The 20,873-nt window shown below is 40.3% G+C and overlaps 1 protein-coding gene across 1 annotated transcript in view; it reads left to right on the top strand.

The window, feature by feature from the left end:
* The first annotated feature begins 5,737 nt into the window (after nt 1–5,737).
* RELN (reelin) overlaps nt 5,738–20,873 on the top strand; it is a 138,335-nt gene continuing 123,199 nt past the window's right edge. The window contains 3 exon segments of the mRNA XM_018560426.1: nt 5,738–5,766; nt 6,894–7,130; nt 19,592–19,784. Of these exon segments, the coding sequence (XP_018415928.1) occupies nt 5,738–5,766; nt 6,894–7,130; nt 19,592–19,784 (459 nt within the window).

Genomic DNA, 20,873 nt, shown 5'->3' with positions numbered 1-20,873 from the left:
ATATTAGCACATAGGGTGATCGCTTAAGAATGCAGTCTACTCGCAATATCTTCGGTTTAAGGGCTCGGTAGTCCACTTTTATTCAACACAAAGTTCATATATCCATCTTGCAGGGGTTGTTCAGCATAACATTCATGAAAGGCTTTAAAGCAACACAAGAATAGCCTCCTGGCTTCCACTTTAAACATTGGCACTTCTGACCCACTGGTCCTCTTGCAAGTGCTGTCCCACACTTGTACTGGTGGCCCTTCAGGTTCACGGCTTTCCTAGCCTTACCAGTTCTCTCCCAGCCTCCCTGGCTGTCTTCGTGTGCCTCCAGCACACTCACCACTTGACTCCTCTCTGACTTCTGGGGTGTTCTCCTGACACCTGAACATGGTCTGTTCCTCTTTCCCAGCAGGAGCTCATTCCCCTAGCCAGCACCCTTTCCTTAAGGGTTGTGCACACCTGTGCAATCATCGGGTGCTGGCCACTGCTAAAGCCTGGATCTAGGCCTGGTGATCTTATCTTTCGTCCAGAATCCCCTTGAAACCTCCCAGTTCCAGGATTCCAAGCAGAATCCATACAATCCCTTGCTTCCTGACACGTCTCAGCCTATTTGGCTGAGAGTCGCAGGTGATCATCACATCAAATTCTACAGTGGGATTGCCACACAATACCACAATATATATATATACATATATACACTGAGTGGCCAGATTATTATGACCACCCCATCAGTACTTCGTTGGGCCACCTTTTGCCTTCAATACTGCGGCGATTCTTCTTGGCATTGACTCCACGAGATGTTGAAAGGTGATGCGAGGAATCTGACACCATGCCTGATGAATAGCACTGTCCAGTTCTGTGAGATTTGATGGTTGTGGAACCAGCTGCCTGATGTCTCTTTCAACTTTGTCCCACAAATGCTCAATTGGATTGAGATCTGGTGATTGTGGGGGCCACCTAAGCAAGGTAAGTCCTCCCTCATGTACTTGAAACCACTCCTGCACAATACGAGCACCGTGGCATGGCGCATTGTGCTGTTGGAAGAAGCCATCTCCATTCGGATACGCCATCAACATGATAGGATGAACTTGATCAGCAACGATACTTTGGTATGTTGTGCTATTCAGACGTTGTTCCACACGAATTAAGGGGCCTAAATCATGCCAGGAAAACATGCCCCAAACCATAACACTGCCCCCACCAGCTTGAAGGATTGTACTCATACAAGTGGGGTGCATGCTTTAATGCTGTTCCCGCCAAATTCTCACTCTGCCATCTGCATGAGGCAACTGGAAACGTGATTCATCGGGCCACATGACTTTTTTCCAATGCTCGACTGTCCAATCCTTGTGTTCCTGTGCGAATTGGAGACGTTTTATCTTGTTAACTGCAGACAGCAAAGGTGTTCGAACAGGCCTTCTGCTTCCATATCCCATACGATGCAGTGTACGGTGAACAGTGTGTTCAGAAATCATTTGAGAGGATCCCTGATTAAGATCTGCAGTAGTTTGATGCACTGTTGCCCTTCCGTTGTCCTGTACCAGTCTTGCCACTATACGTTCTGCCCTAACATTGACTTGTCGCTGACGGCCACAATTCACACGTTCAGACCCAGATTTTCGGCTGACAGTCCAGTCTTTAAACACTTTAACAACAGCTGCTCTTGAACATTTAACAAATTCTGCTGTTTTGCTGACACTTGCTCCATGGCTCTGAGCGGCAACAATCATCCCACGTTCAAAGGCTGTTAAATTGCGTTGTTTACCCATATCTTCAGATAAAAAACACTTCTACTGTCGTGGTAAACAACCTGCTTACCTATTTATAATGGTCTGGCCCTTTTGCAACTTCAGCGCAAAATTATCCAGCCTTTAGTACCTTCTGGAGTGCCCGGTCCTTTAAAACTTATTTTTTCAGTTCAACTCTGTAATACAGTTCTGCCTTGTTCTGATTGGAGGTTTTGTTATGACATTGTGTTTGTCAGATGAGTTCATGAAGAAAATTTTAAATAAAGGGTCATGCTGCCCAAAAACGATAATTAAGTTAAAAGTGGACTTTGATGGGCTGAGTCAGGAGCTAGCTTCTGATATCTCTTGAGGACTTGAGCAGAAATATCTCCCTGGCTCTAGTTTCTGGCTTTGATTTTGGGTTTTCCCACTCCTCTGCAATGTTGCCACTCAGTTGTATTTTTCATAATTTGACAGGGAGAGTAGGACATCCTCAGAATTACCACAGCAGTGTGCATACCCAGGAATGTAAGTGCAGAGATCTCACTACAGTCCCCAAGACATAAAATAAATTAAAATAATTAGGGGAATTAACTGTCTAGCTTCTACTAAACATGAAATGACAGTTTTAGGAACATTGACCTTTTAAAAAAAATGTGGTTACCCAGGTCTTCCTAAAACTGGATTCTGCTGGAAAATCTGAGATGTGTTTAGATGACCTGTAAATTGATCATAAGGGTGAAATTGGTTTGACTGTAAAGTCAATCTGTGACTGGTATATGAACTGTTAGATGTTACTACAATATAATCCAAAAACTATCCACAAAGTGTCAAGCTAGTCTTGGAATATAATTTTAAAGTACTGATGAGCCTGCTTGGGATTTATGTCCCATAATGTAGAACACTAAGGGGATTCATTATATGCTGCTCTCAGCTCAACATCCATATATTTCACATAATGAAAAGGAGCGAGACATGCATTATGCATCATTCACATCACACACGTCTGTGTGTTGTAGCCTGTGTCTGGTATTACAAAGTACTGTGGCCTTATTCATAAATCTGCTATCAATATGATGAAATTCCTAGACTGAAGGTCTGACATTTAATACTATAAGATCATAGCCACACAGTTATTTGGGGTATTATAGCAATAATTAAAATAATTCCTCTTTAACTTGAGTGTTGTGTTCTCTTGATACTGATATGGAAATTAAGTGGATGTAGCATTAAATTATTGACTTCTGTTGTATTATAGAATGGCAGTTTGTTATCAGAATAGCAGAAATAAACAATTGGGACTCGTAAGCACACACTTACATGTATCAGCATCAACTGGTATTTTCAATGTAACATTTTAAAATTGGAGACCTACAAATAAATACTTCACAAAAGGAGAAATTTATGGAATACGTATAATCATCCAATATTTACACTCCTGTTTGTTTTACACACTTTACCAGACTTTACTGGCTGCAGCTTTATTCAGTTAAATTATATTTAAAGACAAAATGTTTTTTTTTTTCATTTTAGATAGACTGGAGGAGGGTAGTCATTTTTCTATTGCTATCTGTGTTTAATAAAGGAGATTTCCCTTCACTTCCTGTCCTGGAGATTTCCCTTCACTCCCTGTCCTGTAGATTCAAGATATGTGAATATATATTTTCAATGTGAGATAAATCCTCTCTTACACAGACTGTCCCCCTTGGAAGATTCCCCCTCTATTTTCTCTTCTAGTGGCAACTCAAATTGTTGGATTTACCTCACTTTCATTCCCGGTGACATTCGTGATCAGGACAGTTAGAAAGAGTGATTGTCCCTCATAGGGACACAGAGAGCAAACACCTGACAGTGGTTCTAACCCCTATCCACTATCCAAATCCACAAACATTTTGCTCTTAGTTATATGTTATCTGTATGACTGTTAAATAAAAATCCAGGTTGACTTTAGTGGAGAGACTCTTGATGTTCAGGGCAGAATAATGAAGTTCCTTGACAAATCCAATCAAAATGGCACAATTCCAACCCATACTTCGCTCCAGTAAAACAGCACAAAGGTTACATATAATTGCAAAAACCTTGACTCTATGGGGTTGATTTACAAACAGGCTGTTCAGTCTTGCGCGGAATTTACAGGGAAATATATATATAAAGAAAACTTCACAAGGAATACAGTGTTGATGATGAAATACACAGTATAGTCCAAGAAGGCCTTAGAAACCAGTGGCATACAATTCTCCCTTCTACTGTTACAGTTATTTAGCATAGCTTAATCTTATTTAGGTAGCTAAATATTGTACTAGCATTCCATTGATTTGTAGGTCTTAATTACACGTCACAATATAACAAATGTTTTACTTGTCACCTGCTACCAGGTTGGGGCCAAACCAAATCAATGAATAATTTACTGACTGTTCAGAAAAATGACATTACTTCAGCACTGTGCAGTGTTTGCTCTACTACCATATGCAGTAATTGCTGCAGGAGATTAGATATTATTCTTAATTTTCTTTGCCGTTTGTCAAGAGGCCATTTGTTGTCATAGCTGCCACAGCAAATCAAATGACTTTACACGTTGGACTGCACCCGTAGGAATAGTTTAGGGTGTGTTTTCCATACACTGAAGCATATATTTATACACTTCAGGGGTCTATAATCTGCTTTTGACACAATTATCTTTGTAGAATATAGGAAAGAGAATATGTACGCATTTCAAAGAAACCTGTATTTTGCCAATAGAGAATATGCATGAATACCCAGATACATATATTCATATTTCTTTATTTTATAGTTACTAAATAAAAAAAGCATCCATTTCATTTGCCAGTACACACAAGTTTTTTTTTTCTGCAGTGCATCTTGTATACTTAATGCACATTAACACATGTGGTAAAACTGGTGGGAATACACTGAAAATAAATCACAATGTAAATTGCATGTGAGGACATTTGTAATGCTAATGTATTATGGTGTTTTTACATGTTGGTAAATAGACTGTGTTCTTTCATTTCAGGTGACTAAACCCATGCATAATACATTAAAAGTCACTCAAATCTACTGGAAAAACACATATAGTTTAATGTTCAAAATAATTTCTAATACACTCAAATAAATAGTTGTTTTATTGCTTTAATTGGCCATGCAGCACAGTCTCATGCATTGTAAATTAGATAATTAAGTTTAGCTGTCATGTATGTAATTTACCTTTCATGTGGCCATGTACATTTATATGTTTTGGTGCATTTGCAAATTCTTTGCATTTCCAAAGATTGATAACACATCAATAATAGACCCAGATACCTCTAAAAAAGGTATAGAAGTATCACAGTGCATTCAGATGCATCTTAAACATACAGGTCTTTTGCAGTTTGTATAATGCTGGCTCATTAGCAGATACAGTTTTCACAAGGAGATTTTAGTAACTTTAGAGAAGGTGTCAGTCACATAAAAAGCATATTTAGGGACATTACAATCTGTGGGTTTGCAATTTTAAACAAATCTTGTTCAAGAATTTTCTCCCACTGTTGATATAATACAGTATGTGTATATATGTTGATAAAAGGGTATCAAGTTTTTTTTGTACTAAAGAGTAGAGAATACTCACATAGCTTAGTGAATAAAATGAAGTGCTTATTCACTTCAATAATAAAGTAACGGGCAAGTGAAAATTCTGTTTTTGGTTTTGTTTTTTAATTTTCCTCCATAAACACAATCCTATGCCCACAGTTGATCCAGAGGAAGGCAAAAAAACCATATAGAGCATGGTTGAATTTGCTCCAACAGGGAAAAACTATTTTCTCAATCCCATAAGGCAATCAGATTTTCCCTGGCTCAACAATCTCTCATTTTTTTTACTTATAACATGTTTAATATTTCTATTATTAACATGTTAGCAGCTTTGGTGCGTTGTGGGTCCTGTTCCCCAGGCATATGAGCTGCAACACAGCTTGGCAGCATTTAGCCTTGTATGTTGCATATGCTATGGGGTGCTCGGAGGGACTTTTGTTTCTGAGGAGTCAGAGATGAGTCCAGTGAGGAGTAAGAGGAACAGGTAACTGCTGTTAACATCTGATACATGTTGGCACCAGTAGCTCCGGCAGTGATCCCTGTCCCTCACCTTTCCCAGCAACCAGCAGATTTACCCACTGTGTGTTATAATATATATATAGCATCCCTGCCCATGCTTCCTGGACCGTGTGTCTGTGGTAATGTGTAACCTGCCACCGCCACCGTGGTCCACTTAAACAGAGACATTACATTCTACATACTGGTGGAGGGCAGGGATAGTTACTTGATACCTGCCACTATGATGTAGCACAGACCATAAACTCGTGGAATGGGACTGACTCTATGAGCTGTAATGACAAGTTGGTATTAAGACACTTGGCATGGGGGGTAGATTGGGGACATTTTTTATCTTCCACTTCAGTAACTGTGGAAGAGACATCTACCAGAGGAAGGATGCTGATGAAGACAGTGAGGTAGTTGTAAGAGAATGCTGCGTAGCTTCCAATCTTAACTTTACCCTCGTCACTGTTGCCTCATGACTCTCTTCCCCACTTGACATAGAGTACGCCACGCATTTGACACACCTTGTGAGACACCACCCCGTATCACTGGATGCCGAAATTGTTGCAGTGAATGCAGCAGGAGAATTTTGTGGAGGTAGGGAGATGCAGCAAGTTAGGAGGAGTGCATGCTTTTAACTGCTGTCTTGACCCAGTTAGGAGCTGTTCCCACCGAGTCATGTGCTTCCTCATGCATGTAGCACTCAAATGGTTGGTCATTTTGTCGATAGCAGATAGCCTGTTCCTGTGGGGCAGTGCCGTCGGATGGATTTAAACGGCTGTTCCCCCAGTTTTCTGCAAGATGCCCCTGCCCCCTGACAATATTCTGTATTGCTGCTGTTCTGCCTCTGTGCACTTACAGAAACATTAGGAGTCAGTTGCCTAACTTATTTATCTACACACTTAACCACAATGGAAGGCACTTTGGAAAAAATAGGGTTCACTTTTTAAAAAATATGATTAAACTAGATTTTCTTTTTCAGGAAAATGCAAATAATTTGGTTCACGTAAACATTCCTGGAAATACTGTTTATTGCTATGTATATGTTTTGATAATTTCTCAAGTCATTACAGTTGAAGTTTGTCTGAATAGTTTGTTGTTGGTTTCCAGAATAATATCTGTAGAACTGCCTGAAGAAGCCAAACAGTTTGGAATTCAGTTTCGATGGTGGCAGCCATACCATTCTGGACAAGGGGAAGATGTGTGGGCCATTGATGAGATCATCATGACATCTGTACTCTTTAACAGTATTAGCCTGGACTTTACTAACCTAGTTGATGTTACTCAGTCTCTAGGTTTTTACCTGGGAAATGTGCAGCCATACTGTGGACATGATTGGACTCTATGGTAAGACTTACATTTTCATATTTCTCACTGCCTAGTTTTTCTTTATTACTGCTTAATATTATATATTGTTTTGATGCAAATTGTAATACTTCTTACTGCCTAGTTTTTCTTTATTACTACTTAATATTAGGGATGCACTGAAATGACATTTTTAGACCGAAACCGAAATGTAACAATTTGTCAGGCCTTAACCAAAAATGACTTTTTTTATGTAGAGCACTTCCTGTTCATTCAGGACATAGTAAGCTTGCTCTTGCTATGGCGCCTGTCACAGGAGCCAAGCTCTCCTCCCGCACTGCCCTGCTTGCCCTCCTGACAGATGTCTCCTGCCCACACTGCCCCGCTTGGCCTCCTGACAACTGTCTTCTCCCCACATCGCCTGCTCGGTCTTCTGACAGCTTCTCTCCTCCCGGCTGGGTGCCGCAGCTGGATCCGGCTGTGTCCCTTCCGATCCCTGCTGCCTCTGCCGACACAGTTGAGAGAGAGCAGCGGGGAAACAGAGTAAAGCTTGCAGCCGACGCCCAGCGGGGAGCTAGGAATCAGCATTTTGCCCATAATACCATTTTCGGCCAAAATGTTTCAATGGCCACAATTTCAGGCCATCCCTACTTAACATTATATAATGTTTTGGTGCATATGTTAACACATTATTCTGTTTTTCAATTTTCAGTCTTTGGTAGGTAAAGAATAGGAGCTAGATATTATTAACCAGTGGTAATTCTAATAGTGTATAGCATTATCTCATTCTCATTCTAGGATGGTGAAACTTATCCAGAGCCTTATCTGGTGCTTTGAGTCTACAGCAGTTGTCCAGTGTAATACTGGCAATATTCTGTAACAATGGGAAAATAAAGGAAGGTTCTAGATTAAAACCTTGAAAGTCCATCAAGAATAATGCACTACAAATAAAAGCTCAAAAGTGAAAGGATGAAAATATTTTTAAACCCGTACCTCAGTCTCAATACCCTAATACTAACCCAAAGCTAATCCTAACACCAGTTAATGTCATGTTTAGCCTACTAGTTGCTGGAGTTGCCTTTTCTTTTGAGATCTTAATTGGAAATAATTGGAATTAATTTCCTCACTTCCATAATTAAACTGTCAAAGTCCAAAACAATTTTATAAATATGATTTTGATTATACTAGCAACATGATCAAATATTGTATAATTAATGTAATTCATTGCTCAAATTGAATTATAGTATACAACTATAAAACTTCATGATCATAATGGCTTCATTCCATAAATATTATGTGAACGCATATGAGCGTATTTGGTAAGGTTCGATGTTATTGAAAATAATTTCAAAGGTAACTCACAACATGAAACAAAGAGCTGGGAAATATATTGCTAACAGTACTGTCATATGTAAGCCTGTGAAGGTATAATCAATCAAAAGATCAAATCAGTATAAAGATTTTTGTTAGTAAACGGAGGTCCAGTATCAAGAGTATACCCAGTCTACACTAGAACTGGCAAGTTAGGCATAAAATGCTAAGCAGCAAATATTATGGTACTCAGCGAGTGTATAGCAGCTACTCATAAATGGGTGGAGTACTTGTGTAGGAGGTGCTGTTTCTCCTGTTTTTAATAACCAATATCACAAGTGACCCATTGATTCAATCAAGCTGACTAGCACCATTGAGGCTGTTCACATGTGTCACAGTGCCTCCAATCAGAGGTCCTGGAAGAAGTCCAGAAATGTAAGAAAAGCAATTATAGCAACAGGTCAATACTCGTAGAGTCCAGAAAGGAATTTAAAAGATTGCACAGCATGCTGCCAACACCTTTTGATTTGATCATACAAGCACTACAGTTATCACTGAATCCAGTCTCAATGAGGTTATAATGCATTTAAGCCCTGATTAAAAGGGGATGCCTAAACCCCAGAACTGCATTGGCTGTCTTATTCCAATCCTTTGTGGACTCTGCAAGCATTGGGGTAGCGCATTCACTGCTCATTTTTACACTTTTCGGCTCTTTGACTGCAGAAGACCATAGCTACACAGGAAAGACTTTACCAGCCGCTGGCACGAGCACTGGGATGCAATTTAATTGAATGGCAATGCAATGCACGTAGTGCATAGTACCACACACTAGATGCGCTGTATGATAGCATGCCCTAAATGCACAGTACTAAAGCTGTGGTGTGAACAGCCCTCAGAAGGAATAGGAAAATAATTCATACTGTATCATAGAAATGGCTCTCAACCTGATTTATTGGACAGCAACAGCTGTGTTGGAGTATTCTCTTCCCTGACCAGAGTCAGCAATGTCTGGTAAAAGTAGTACATTTCGTATATAATTTATTGCCTTGGCTCTTCTTGAGCCTCTACATGGAAATTTCGCATTAATGTTTTCATTATATTGGTGTGTATGTAAAGGCCTCTCAAAGTCTCGAGGATAGGAGGCGAAGAGAAATATCCCCAGCAGGACACAAATAGCAACAAAAAAAAACAACATGGATTTTTTAAATTCTTAATTATAAATATGCAAAAACAGGAAAACAGTACAGTCTACAAATTATCATCCATCTTTCCCACAAAACCAGGATTTGCCATAAGGCTAACATAGCCCTTTTCAAGGACCATCTTTGAACAACCACCATAGAAGCTGACAAGGATGTGTGTATGGAAACGTTGTCATGTTGATTAGTATTGCTTCTGACCTGAAGAAGAGAGGTTAACTCTCGAAAGCTTGTCTTTTATATATTTTGTTAGTCCAATAAGAAAGGTATCATCGCATACTACAATACTCCGTTTTGTTTTGTTTTTTTACATCTTCTCTACTGGACTAATACAGCTTACCCATTTACATTACACTATATATATATATATATATATTACATTTATTGATTTATTGTTTAAGTTGTGTTATCAATTGGGCGGGTGGGGAAATGGAACACTGGAAACATGTATATTACATATACTCTACTTGTAGTGCTTCTTAGTAAAGTAAATATTGTGCTTCACCTCTTACCTCAAGACCCTATTCACAGTAAGCATTTTGTCACAATAAGCAAAACGTCTTTCGCTGGAAAAAGTACATGAGCCTATTTTCCCCATAGAGTCAATAGGAAACATCAATGTATCACAATCTGCTCATAAAAATGTGCAACAATGAGCAAAGACGTGCAGCAAGAAATGCGTGTTTCTAATGCTGTCGCCTAGGTTTTTCAGGCCTAAAGCAAGTGTAGACTTTAACTGAAAACAATATGCTGTAACTAATGTTCTTGCAGCAATAATTCGCAATAATTCAGTAAAGATACTGACTGCATTGTCTGACATACTATCTGATTCTGAAAAGGAGAACTTTTCAGAGAACAAATATGTACATTAAATACAATTATACAAATGTCCAATCATTCAAGTAAAAACATAAAAAAAAGTCAAATTACCTTACAGGTAAATTTACAAAAATCACTTAACAGGTGTAAAAAGAAATTACTATTCCTATATCATTTATCGAATCCAACATACGAGTACACATTTGATAGTGTTTCCATCAGTTGTGAAAATGATGCACTTTAACACGATATGATGCATAATGATTTATTAGACCACTGTGTTATTCTAATGAATAAGAATTTGTCAATACAGCTCGCGGTATACTGAGACGCCACAGCTGAAGCGGATCCCCACAATTATGTCTGGATCCGCCATATCTAGAGGCAGAGCCAGCTGTACCCGCCCCCTCCCCCGTCCGATCCGCCAGTCAGTGCTGGCGGATCGGAGCAGGGAGGGGGGAATCCAGCCCCTCCCCTGTCACGGCAGAGAGCTGTGACAGGATCGAGAGGTGAGCGAACACCGGTATCTGTTCGCTCACCTCCCGATCTACTGAGCCGACCTGTGACAGTCTCATTGCCACAGGTCGGCTAGAACTATGAGGTGAGTGAAAAGCACTCACCTCATAGTTCTCCTTTAAAGTGCTGGCAATTTACTAGAGACCTGGAGTGACCTTGACACAATCCCTAGAGAAGAACAAGGTCAGACATGGATATATTTACAGCCTTCCAAGGAAAGTACAATATTTTTTGAGACAATCCTATTCAAAATAGGAGTTGGTTACAGGAGGTTTTGGAAATAGAAACTACCATTTTAGACCCCCTACTTATTTGTTTTATATAACAATAGGAAATACCAGAAAATAAATGTGAGCATAGTATAGGAATTAAATCAAGCACATTTATCAAAGTGATTAGTTATTCTGATAATTTAATTAAGGAAATGCAAGCCATTTGAAGCAAGCCATGTTAAATCACTTTAATGAGCTGTGAGAAGTTTAGGTGGATAGTGCTACTTTTGTAACTTGATAATCACTGCTAGAGCACAGTCTCTGCAGCAGGCATGACTGTATCACTTCAGACAGAAAGATGATCACAAGATGGAATGGGTCTCCGTTATTTGTTTACATTGTGTGCTGGCCATGCCTGTGTAACAGCTCTCCACACACTTCTGTGTGGCTGTGTCCTGAGGCTGGAGATGCTCAGGAGATGGCATCATAAAATTCTATGTGAAGCAACTGCATAGGCATGCCCAGTGCAAAGAAGCCTTTTAGCACAAGATATAAACAATAAGTGGTTGTGGCCATTGGATTATGATAAGTATCTCTAAAGAGGGGGGAGGCTTGCATGTTTAAGTCAGCAAAGAGGGGCAAAAAGGATTATGCACTTCGTTTTAAAATGCTCTTACCCTTTAAAATGTTCAACAGAGGGGAAATGCACAACACAAATAAATATCATCATCCCATATGTGCCTGCTTTAAGGCCTTGTTCACACCAAATGCAGAGCAGATCTGCATGTGTTTCTGCACACGCAGTGCAGTGGGTGTGCCGTGTTTTTGATGCGTTCAGGTCTGTTTTTGGTTAAAAAAAGAATTTTTTTTTTTTAATTTAAAATGGGCTTTCAGTGCATTCCAGGCATTTGCATGCGTTTTGATGCGTTTGCATGCATTCCAGAGCAGGTAAAATAGCGCCTGTTTCAGTTTTTGTTACCTGCTCTGGACCTGCTCGATGTGAACTGGAGCTAAAAATACCATTGGAATACATTGGACTCAGTTTTGCTCCGGTCTGTAACTGCTCTGCTCTGCACCTGCTCCGTGCTTGGTGTGAACAAGGCCTTAGTCTTAGTGAAACTCAAAAGTATTGTTAACAAACATCACACTCTCCATGTCCAGCAAAACACAGAGACAGGAGTTTGCGCATCCAAACAAAAGAACAACCAAACACAAGTAAAGGGTTATACTTTAACAACTTCGTTTAACTACTCTGGTGATTTCATAATCCTTGCCTTTAAACATGTCACTTGAGCAATTAACACCTGTCCCAGACTTCATGAAACCCTGGTGATTTGATATATCAATTAGCAATTAGCATCCGCCTTGACACATTTCATTATATCATGATGATTAGTTCGGCTGATTGCAGCCAGCAATGGATCACTATAATGCTGGGCACACACCTTACAACCATCGCAAGACTTTTGTCTTGTGATGGTTGTAAGGTAATTTAAAAAACGTACGATCTGCCCATCTTGGACAGGCAGATCGTACTTGCGATGATCGCAATGCCTCAATGCTTGCGCACACCGGCCCGTGTGGCATTTATCTTACGAACATGCCACACACCCGCCGACAATCGTACGATTCTCGGCGGGTTTTTGAACATGTTCCTAAGATAAAAGTCGTGCGACCTTACAGTAGCAGAGGTCGCACGCCTTCCACACACCTTGCGATAATCGTACGAGCGCGGGATTTCACGCGATTATCGTACGATTATCGCAAGGTGTGTGGGCACCTTAAGAAGTGATCTGCTGAAAAGCTGCATGGGGAGCTGGATCTACTGGCCAGCTTCAGACCCCCCATGCAAAAAAAGTGATATTAAAAAAAAGTGTAAAAAAAAAATATCAAAATAACTATACTAAGACCATATAAACAGAAACGAAAAAAAAAATGCTCAAGGATATATCGAGGGTATTCAATTGGTTAAGTTACCTGTGCAGCTATAACTTCTGGTTCTGACACTCATTAGGGGGTACAGCTGCTCCGCTGGGGGGCCTGGGACTATGCAGAGGGTGTCAGGATGGAGAGCGGGAGCAGACTGAGGAATGTCCGTTCCCCTATCTGCTCTGTGGTGAATGAAGCACTTCCGGAAGCTGGCTGAAGTGCTGGGTAAACAGATGATCAGGCACAATCCTGTGCTTGATTGTCTGTATTGGAGGGCAGGAGAGACATCAGGAGTCTACTAGATCCTGATGTCTCCATAAAGAGAACCTGTTGCCTCAACTTTGTGATAGCAAATGTTAAGTGAAAAAAAATGTAAAAAAAAGGTGATAAGGAATAAAGTAAAAAATAATCAAATAAATAAAAATGTTAAAAAAAGATTAAAACCAAACCTTCCATTCCCACCATCTGAATGAACACAGAGCAGAAGGCATGCACATGTATGTAAACAGGGAGGGGGAAGTTCTAACAAAAAAAACAAAATACAATTAACAGTGTGTGTATGTGTGCACTGTGCCTGGGAACACACACCAGCAGCTGTTTGTTGTAGTGCAGCTGCTGGTGTGAATGCATCCTAAATGGTACGGATGGTACAGACACAGACTGACCATTCTGTCCGGACCGGGATTCAGACCTCTGCTCACCGGACCTCCTTGAATTTTGATTCACTACCCCTAAAGTAGACTAAATATTAACATGCAATGTCAAGCTGCACTTTCTAAAGCAAGCAAAATACGTTCTTGTATTAAAAGAGGTCTAGACTCCAGAGAGAGAGGCATAGTCCTGCCCCTGTGCAAAGCATTGGTAAGACCTCATCTGGAATATGAAGTTCAGTTTTGGATGCATTTCTCAGAAAGGATGTTGTGGAACAGGAGTGAGTACAGATAAGGGCAACTAAACTCATAAAAAGCAACTGATAAAAGACAACTAAACTGAGGAGTTCAGCTATAAGGAAAGGTTAGCTGAACCGTATTTGTTCTCTCTTGAGAAGAGGCGATTAAATGGGGAATCTGATCACCATGTATAAATACATAAATGGGCTATATAGTGAACTTGGTGTAAAATGATTGTCTTTAGGTCACTGTGAAGGACAAGGGGAAGCTCTTTGCACCTGGAGGAAAAGAGGTTTAACCTTTCATGCGGAATTATTCTAGCCAGCTCAGTTAATTGTTTTTAGAAATAAAAGCTGGATGTATTCCTAAATGTACAGGATATAACTAGGCATTAACATTTATAAATAATAATACCAGAGATAGTTGGCCCACGGAATTTTAAATGTTTTATCCCCCATCAGGGCAAAGTGGACCATGCTTTATATGTGTATTTTTGCCTTGTTCTGGATCAGTTGTGGGTAACTGGGGTGATATGACTCATAGAGGTCATAGAGGTTTTCTTGTTCTTTATTTTTTTCACTAAAGGTTGAACTCATTGGACTTGTGTCTTTTTTGACCCTATGTAACCTCCAATATGCCACATTGGAGAGGGTCAGATCATTTGAGTAGAGGGAAGATAACAACCACTTCTGATATTCACTAGCGCTCATTGATCAAAAGATTTTTAGACTTCTTTACAATTCTTCATGCAGCATGTCCAGTTTCAACCTTTTCTTATATTCACCGATTCCGCAAGATGTGTTATGAAGAAAGTTACATTTATAAATGAGTAGGTGTACTACAAAACTACAACAGATATTACAACAGCCAGTTACTTAAAGGGTGCAGGGGTGTGCGATTCCTTTCGCCTGACGCCCTGAGCATGCAGTTCCAGGTGTCGGGCAGGTGGTTTTTTCTCTACATTTACACCTGCTGCAGGCAAGCAGAGCTAAATGTATAGCAAGGGAGCCACCGCTCGTTTTGTACAAGTGATCTGGGCAACTACACAGCCTCCCAGGTCACTTGATCGCGCTGACCAATGAGAAGCACTTCTTAGCATTGGTTAAATACGGTTTTGGTTGAAATTATTTTTTGTTTCAGTACAACAAGTAGATTGTCATGAGCGGCAATTAGATTGGGCTGCTGCTTTAGTCCTTGGACAAGTAGTTTTCTTTAAATTTCCACACCCCTGGGGCAGTGATATTTCTTATTATGATGTTTCAAGCTGAACTCCTGGCATATAAGGGCAAACAAGCTGTTCACTTATTTTACACATTCCACAGGAATTTTAACATTAGCTTAGTGAATGAGGTGAACCTCTGCTGACTTCCATCGTCCAATCATGTGCAAGCACAGGATTTCATGTGATTGGGTATTCTATGCAAAGTTAAGTTTCCCCACATTCACTAAGGGGAAACTTCCCCTGCAAAGTGCAAATTTCTTTGCAAAGTGGAACAGCCTATTTGTCCTAATAAATCAATCCCTGCTCTCCTCTAAATCTCCCCACACACTGCTGACAGTAAAGGCTTTACCCGCTCTGCCTCTGCAGGCTGCCTAAGGGATGGTGACTGGTTGCTTTACTGCCTCCTAGAAGTTCTGCGCAGGCAGCAAAACCTGAACTAGGCAATCCGTGCCATAGCTACAGGCGGGATGTTTTTTTATCTGTTCCTCCCCACTACACCGATCATCTGTCAACCCGCTTTGCCTTCTCTTCTAAAATTCTCAACACACTACTGACAATGAAGGTTTTACCCCCCACAGGTACAACTTCACTTGAAGTGGGGCAGAGACACTGTCAACAGTGGAGGCATCACCTGTTCTGCCTCCCTCTACTAAGAGAAGAATAGCTGTATAAGGTGTTTATTTTATGATCAGCTCATGAGATTGTTGCTTCTCTAAGAATGAAATCTCTCTGCCATGCTTCACTGAAGTCTCTCCATACAGCTGATCAAGGCACTTTTTAATCTGATGCCAGCGGAGATCTGCCCTGTTCTGCACTATACCACTGTTTGGCTGTCAGCAGTGTTAAGTAGTAGAACACACTTCACTGATCAACCATCAGTGATGCTTGTATGCCTAAACTGCCTCTTATAATGCAGCCATAGCAAATGAGTTCTCCCCTCCTCTGCCACTGCCAACATCACAGCTGAGCACACTCCTGGGAGTCAGTCCTCTGCATGGATGAGATATTTTCTTGTAGGTAATGCCTACATGTACACATAAGGTTTCCTGCAGACCTCTCTCCCATCTGACACTGTGTAGATAATTTTTCAGACTGCTTTGATGACATCACATAGATTTTCTAAGCTAAAAATCCTAGCTTCTGCTGCAATTTTTTTTCGAAATCCAAAAACTTTAATGAACAGCACATGGGGAGGGAGCTGGGAATCTAAATTACTACAGCTTTAACCAATTCGGCTAGATTACAAGATTATTTTCACATTGTAGATGGCTACTAGCTTAAAACATTTCCTCATAATTATGGATTAGTTGTTTAAAGGTAGGTGTCCCAAAGTTTTCCACATTACAAGGATTAGAGTTTTGACTGCAATTAAGGACACTATAATGCTTTTTGGTGAACTTTATTTCACATATTTAGGTTTTCTTTTAAGGTTTGCTTGTTTTTAATATGTTATGTTATATGTTTGGTTAAAAAAAATCATACATGACAAAGGTTTCCAAAAATACTATAGGTTAGCTAAAGAGACACCATATCACCCCGAACGTTAATCAGATCGCGTTCATGGAACGCTGCCTTTCAGAACTGTCTACTTTTGTGGAAGGTACCCTCATTTTGGGAGCGATCTCAATGTGGCCCTGGAACCACTCCTGGATGTTTCCCGCGTCGCGTCCCATCTATCCTACACCTTTCTCAGGAGGTTTAAGAGACTACTACAAACACAACAGCTGCTAGATGTGTGGCGGATTCTCCATGGCCATGCTAGGAACTACACATTTTTCTCAACACCCCACCAGTCCTACTCGCGGCTGGATTATTTCCTGCTGCCACAGTCTGACTTATATAGGGTGGCGGCCGTCTCAATAGAGATCTGCACGATATCGGATCACTCCCCAGTGGCCATGGAGATCCGACTCGGTGGCGATACTTTTTCCGGACATGGCAGTGGCGGCTTAATGAGTCTATGCTACAGGACGAAGGGGTCCGGACGGTTCTAGAGAAATAAATACGTACTTATTTTGAGACTAACCAGACTCCAGATGCAAGACCTCTTTCAGTGTGGGAAGCTCACAAATGTGTGATCCGAGGTCTTCTGATTTCCCAGGGCTCCCGACTCAAGAAGATCCGATCGGCTACGATCGTTGACTTGACCAGTTGCCTACGGGTCCTAGAACAAAGCGCTGGTGGATAAGACTCAGGCCATAACCGCCTATCTAAAGGAATCTGGATTGCCCCGCCTCACCCAAGAGGCATGCCTCTCCCTGTCTGGACCTCTGGAGGAGGATGAGGTACACAGAGTGATAAAATAATCTAAACCTCACAAAGCACCGGGACCAGATGGCTTTACGCTTTTTATTACAAACACTTCTTTTCCCTCCTTGCACAACCTTTCCTTAGGGCCTTTAACTCGGTTCTGGATGGCCACAAGATCCCGGCGGATACGTTAAGGGGGCGGCCATTACAGTTATATCAAAAGACGGAAAAGACCACACCCAATGCGCTAATTACCGCCCTATCTCCTTGCTTAATGTAGATCTCAAGCTGTTTACAAAAATTCTAGCTAATAGATTGTTACCCCACATGCCAGGACTTATACATGCTGACCAGGTGGGATTCATACCGGGTAGGGACGCTAAAGAAAATACGACACGGGCCCTGAGCGCCATCCACCTAGCTAGGTCATTGGACATCGCCACCATTCTCCTGTCTACGGATGCCGAAAAGGCATTCGATAGGGTATATTGGGTTTTTCTGAAGACGACCATGACCTACCTGGGAGTGGGGAATGAGTTCTCCAAGTGGCTGGCTAGCTTATACTCGCATCCGACAGCATATGTATGACTCAATGGGGTGAGTTCTAGTGACTTTTCCCTCCTCAATGGCACACGTCAGGGGTGCCCATTGTCCCCCCTCCTATTTGTGTTGACCTTAGAGCCTCTTTTGTGCCGTATACGAAACAACCCAAACTTTCCCGGACTCTCAGTGGGAGGATCGACCCACAAAGTGGCGGGTTATGCGGATGACCTGCTCTTTTTTGTCACTAGTCCGGCTACATCCCTGCCAAACCTTCTCGCGGAGCTGGCACACTACAAATCCCTATCCAACTTCGTGATTAATTTGCAGAAGTCAGGAGCTTTGAACATTAACGTGCCCACCGCAGTCATAGATTCCCTTTCTTCGTAATTCCCATTCACATGGGCGCCCCACAGCATTAACTACCTGGAGATCTACCTGACATCTACTATTGGGAGGATCTTTTTGGCCAACTTTAGACTGTAGGTAGACCTACAGCTTTGGACGAAGAACATGTTTACCTGGTTCGGTCGGAATAGCATTCTCAAAATGAACGTTCTGCCCCGCCTCCTCTATCTCCTCCAGACCCTGCCGGTACATGTCCCGTCCTGCTTCCTGAAAAAGGTGAAAGGGGAATTTGGCAACTTCCTGTGGGCACAGAAGGGCCACTGACTGAGCCAGCTTCTTATGTCTCGACCAAAACAGAGGGGACATAGGGTTCCCTGACCCCCTACATTATCACAAGGCAAAATTTTTGTTTATAAGCATGAAGATGTTATGTGTCTAAAGTTCATAAATAATCACGTGATATAATGGAGCAGATTATATAAGTTTTATCGCTGAGCTGACATTTGTTCGCTTTTACAAGGTGGTTATCACATGTTATCCTATGACTATTTGGGTCGTCCTTGACCTACCTTTTGTACTATTTGTACGACTGTTATTTGTTTTACTTTTTTTATACAATACCTATAAATAAAGAATTTATTTAAAAAAAGAGACACCATATCAGCTTGTGTTGCAGATCAATTTGTCATTTGACTAGATCTCAACCTGTTGGCTGGATAGAAAACTACATAATATTACTGTGCAATATTTTACATTTACCTGACTGAGCAAAATATAATTTTTTTAAAATGTTTAATTTTTTCAGTGCTGACCAATAATAAACAAAGAAAGAATGCACAAAACCACTATACATTCTCTTTACGCAAGTTAAGAAAATTAAGACTCTCTACAGAAAAAAACAGCCATCACAGTTTAGCTTTAAATGAATATTTAAACTTTAAACCCTCGAAGTAGTACAGAGTTTCTAAAGTTATTAGAATGATGTAAGGGTGATTTGAAGGTAACGGGATCTTCAGAAAAATGAAGAATAAACATGGCAAATGTTGGATGCCATCAATGCAGAACTCCATAGCGAGAGTTGTGGAAGCATTTGTAATTGGTGGGGGTAGCCCTTTGAATCCAGGTAGATTGATCTGCCAAGGAGATAGTTGTGTCTTTTGGTACATAGACTTTAAATTCAATATATTCAAACTGTATTTTAGGTCATATAGTCCTTCTTTTACTATGCTTCTTTTACAGGTTACATTTATTTACATTGTATTATCAGTTTTACAGGAGACTCAAAACAATCCTCAAGCACCCGTTATGTGGAAACCCAGTCCATGCAGATTGGAGCATCTTATATGATACAGTTTAACTTGGTAATGGGATGTGGTGATCGGTTTACACCACATATGGACAATCAAGTGATGCTGGAGTATTCAACCAACCATGGACTCACATGGCACTTAGTGCAAGAGGTATGACTATTTACTGTAGAAAGTAAAGTGCAGGGGAACATACTGTACATACACACATACAGTCCTAAAAACAAAGATTTAATTTGTTTTTCTCTTTTTGAATTCTATGAATCCTGACACACTGCTAACAATACCACCATGTTTAGAATAATCACCTAATCACGATTCATACATTCATGGCTATGTCTAATAAATCCAATCATACGCCAATCAGTACAAATGGCTAAACACATTTATAGACATCATAGCAAGGATGTAGTGTTCACAGCATTTGTTTGGTATTCCTTACTACTATTGATCCAGGATTTCATTATTTTATGTTTTAGTATCAAACTAGATAGCACATCTAATTATGAACAGATATGGCTGTCAATTTTCTTCTTACCCTGTTTAAGCACCTAATTATTAAACATCAGCCCGGTTTAATCATTGGATGTGTTCCTATTACTGAACACAGTGTGTATTGTTGTTTTACAGACTTTTATCATGAGTAATCTAATCATCTCTAACATTTCACAAAATATAATTTTCAAAACATTAGTACAGGTAGCATACATGCCTAATGAGGTTGCTAATCTGATGTGAATGCACCTTGACAGGCACATTCTCTCAGGGTTCTGTTACAACTTCCTGTTCGGAAACCTGAGATTGTATGGCCCCCAAGCTTTCCATCTTCACTTCAGACAGTAGTAAAATAACTGTGAAAACATCCATAGCTTCATTGCCCAAATGGAAACCTTTGAATGTCAAATGAAGTGTGAAAATGGGAGTATGCGAAAAAGACACATTAATATTTAGACTTTTTCTATTTTTTACCTTTTTCTCTAGCTTTCTTTTATAGAATAAAAACATTTACCATCATTATATTAGTTGCATAGGAGGATATTTTGTACAACATATGTGCATTTCAGATTACTAAATAGTAGTAGCACCCCAAGAAGTATCTCATGATCGCCAGAATCTGATGCAGTGATAAGCATTGTGTACTGATCTGTGAAAATAAATAAATAATAAAACAAATAAAATAAATGTATATATAAGTAGGTATGTGTGTGTATATATATATATATATATATATGTATATATATA

The sequence above is a fragment of the Nanorana parkeri genome, unplaced genomic scaffold (assembly GCF_000935625.1).
Source record: "Nanorana parkeri isolate BGI_ZX_2015 unplaced genomic scaffold, ASM93562v1 scaffold454, whole genome shotgun sequence".
NCBI lineage: Eukaryota > Metazoa > Chordata > Amphibia > Anura > Dicroglossidae > Nanorana > Nanorana parkeri.
Note: the sequence above shows the minus strand (reverse complement) of the source record. Positions and strands in the feature narration are given on the sequence as shown.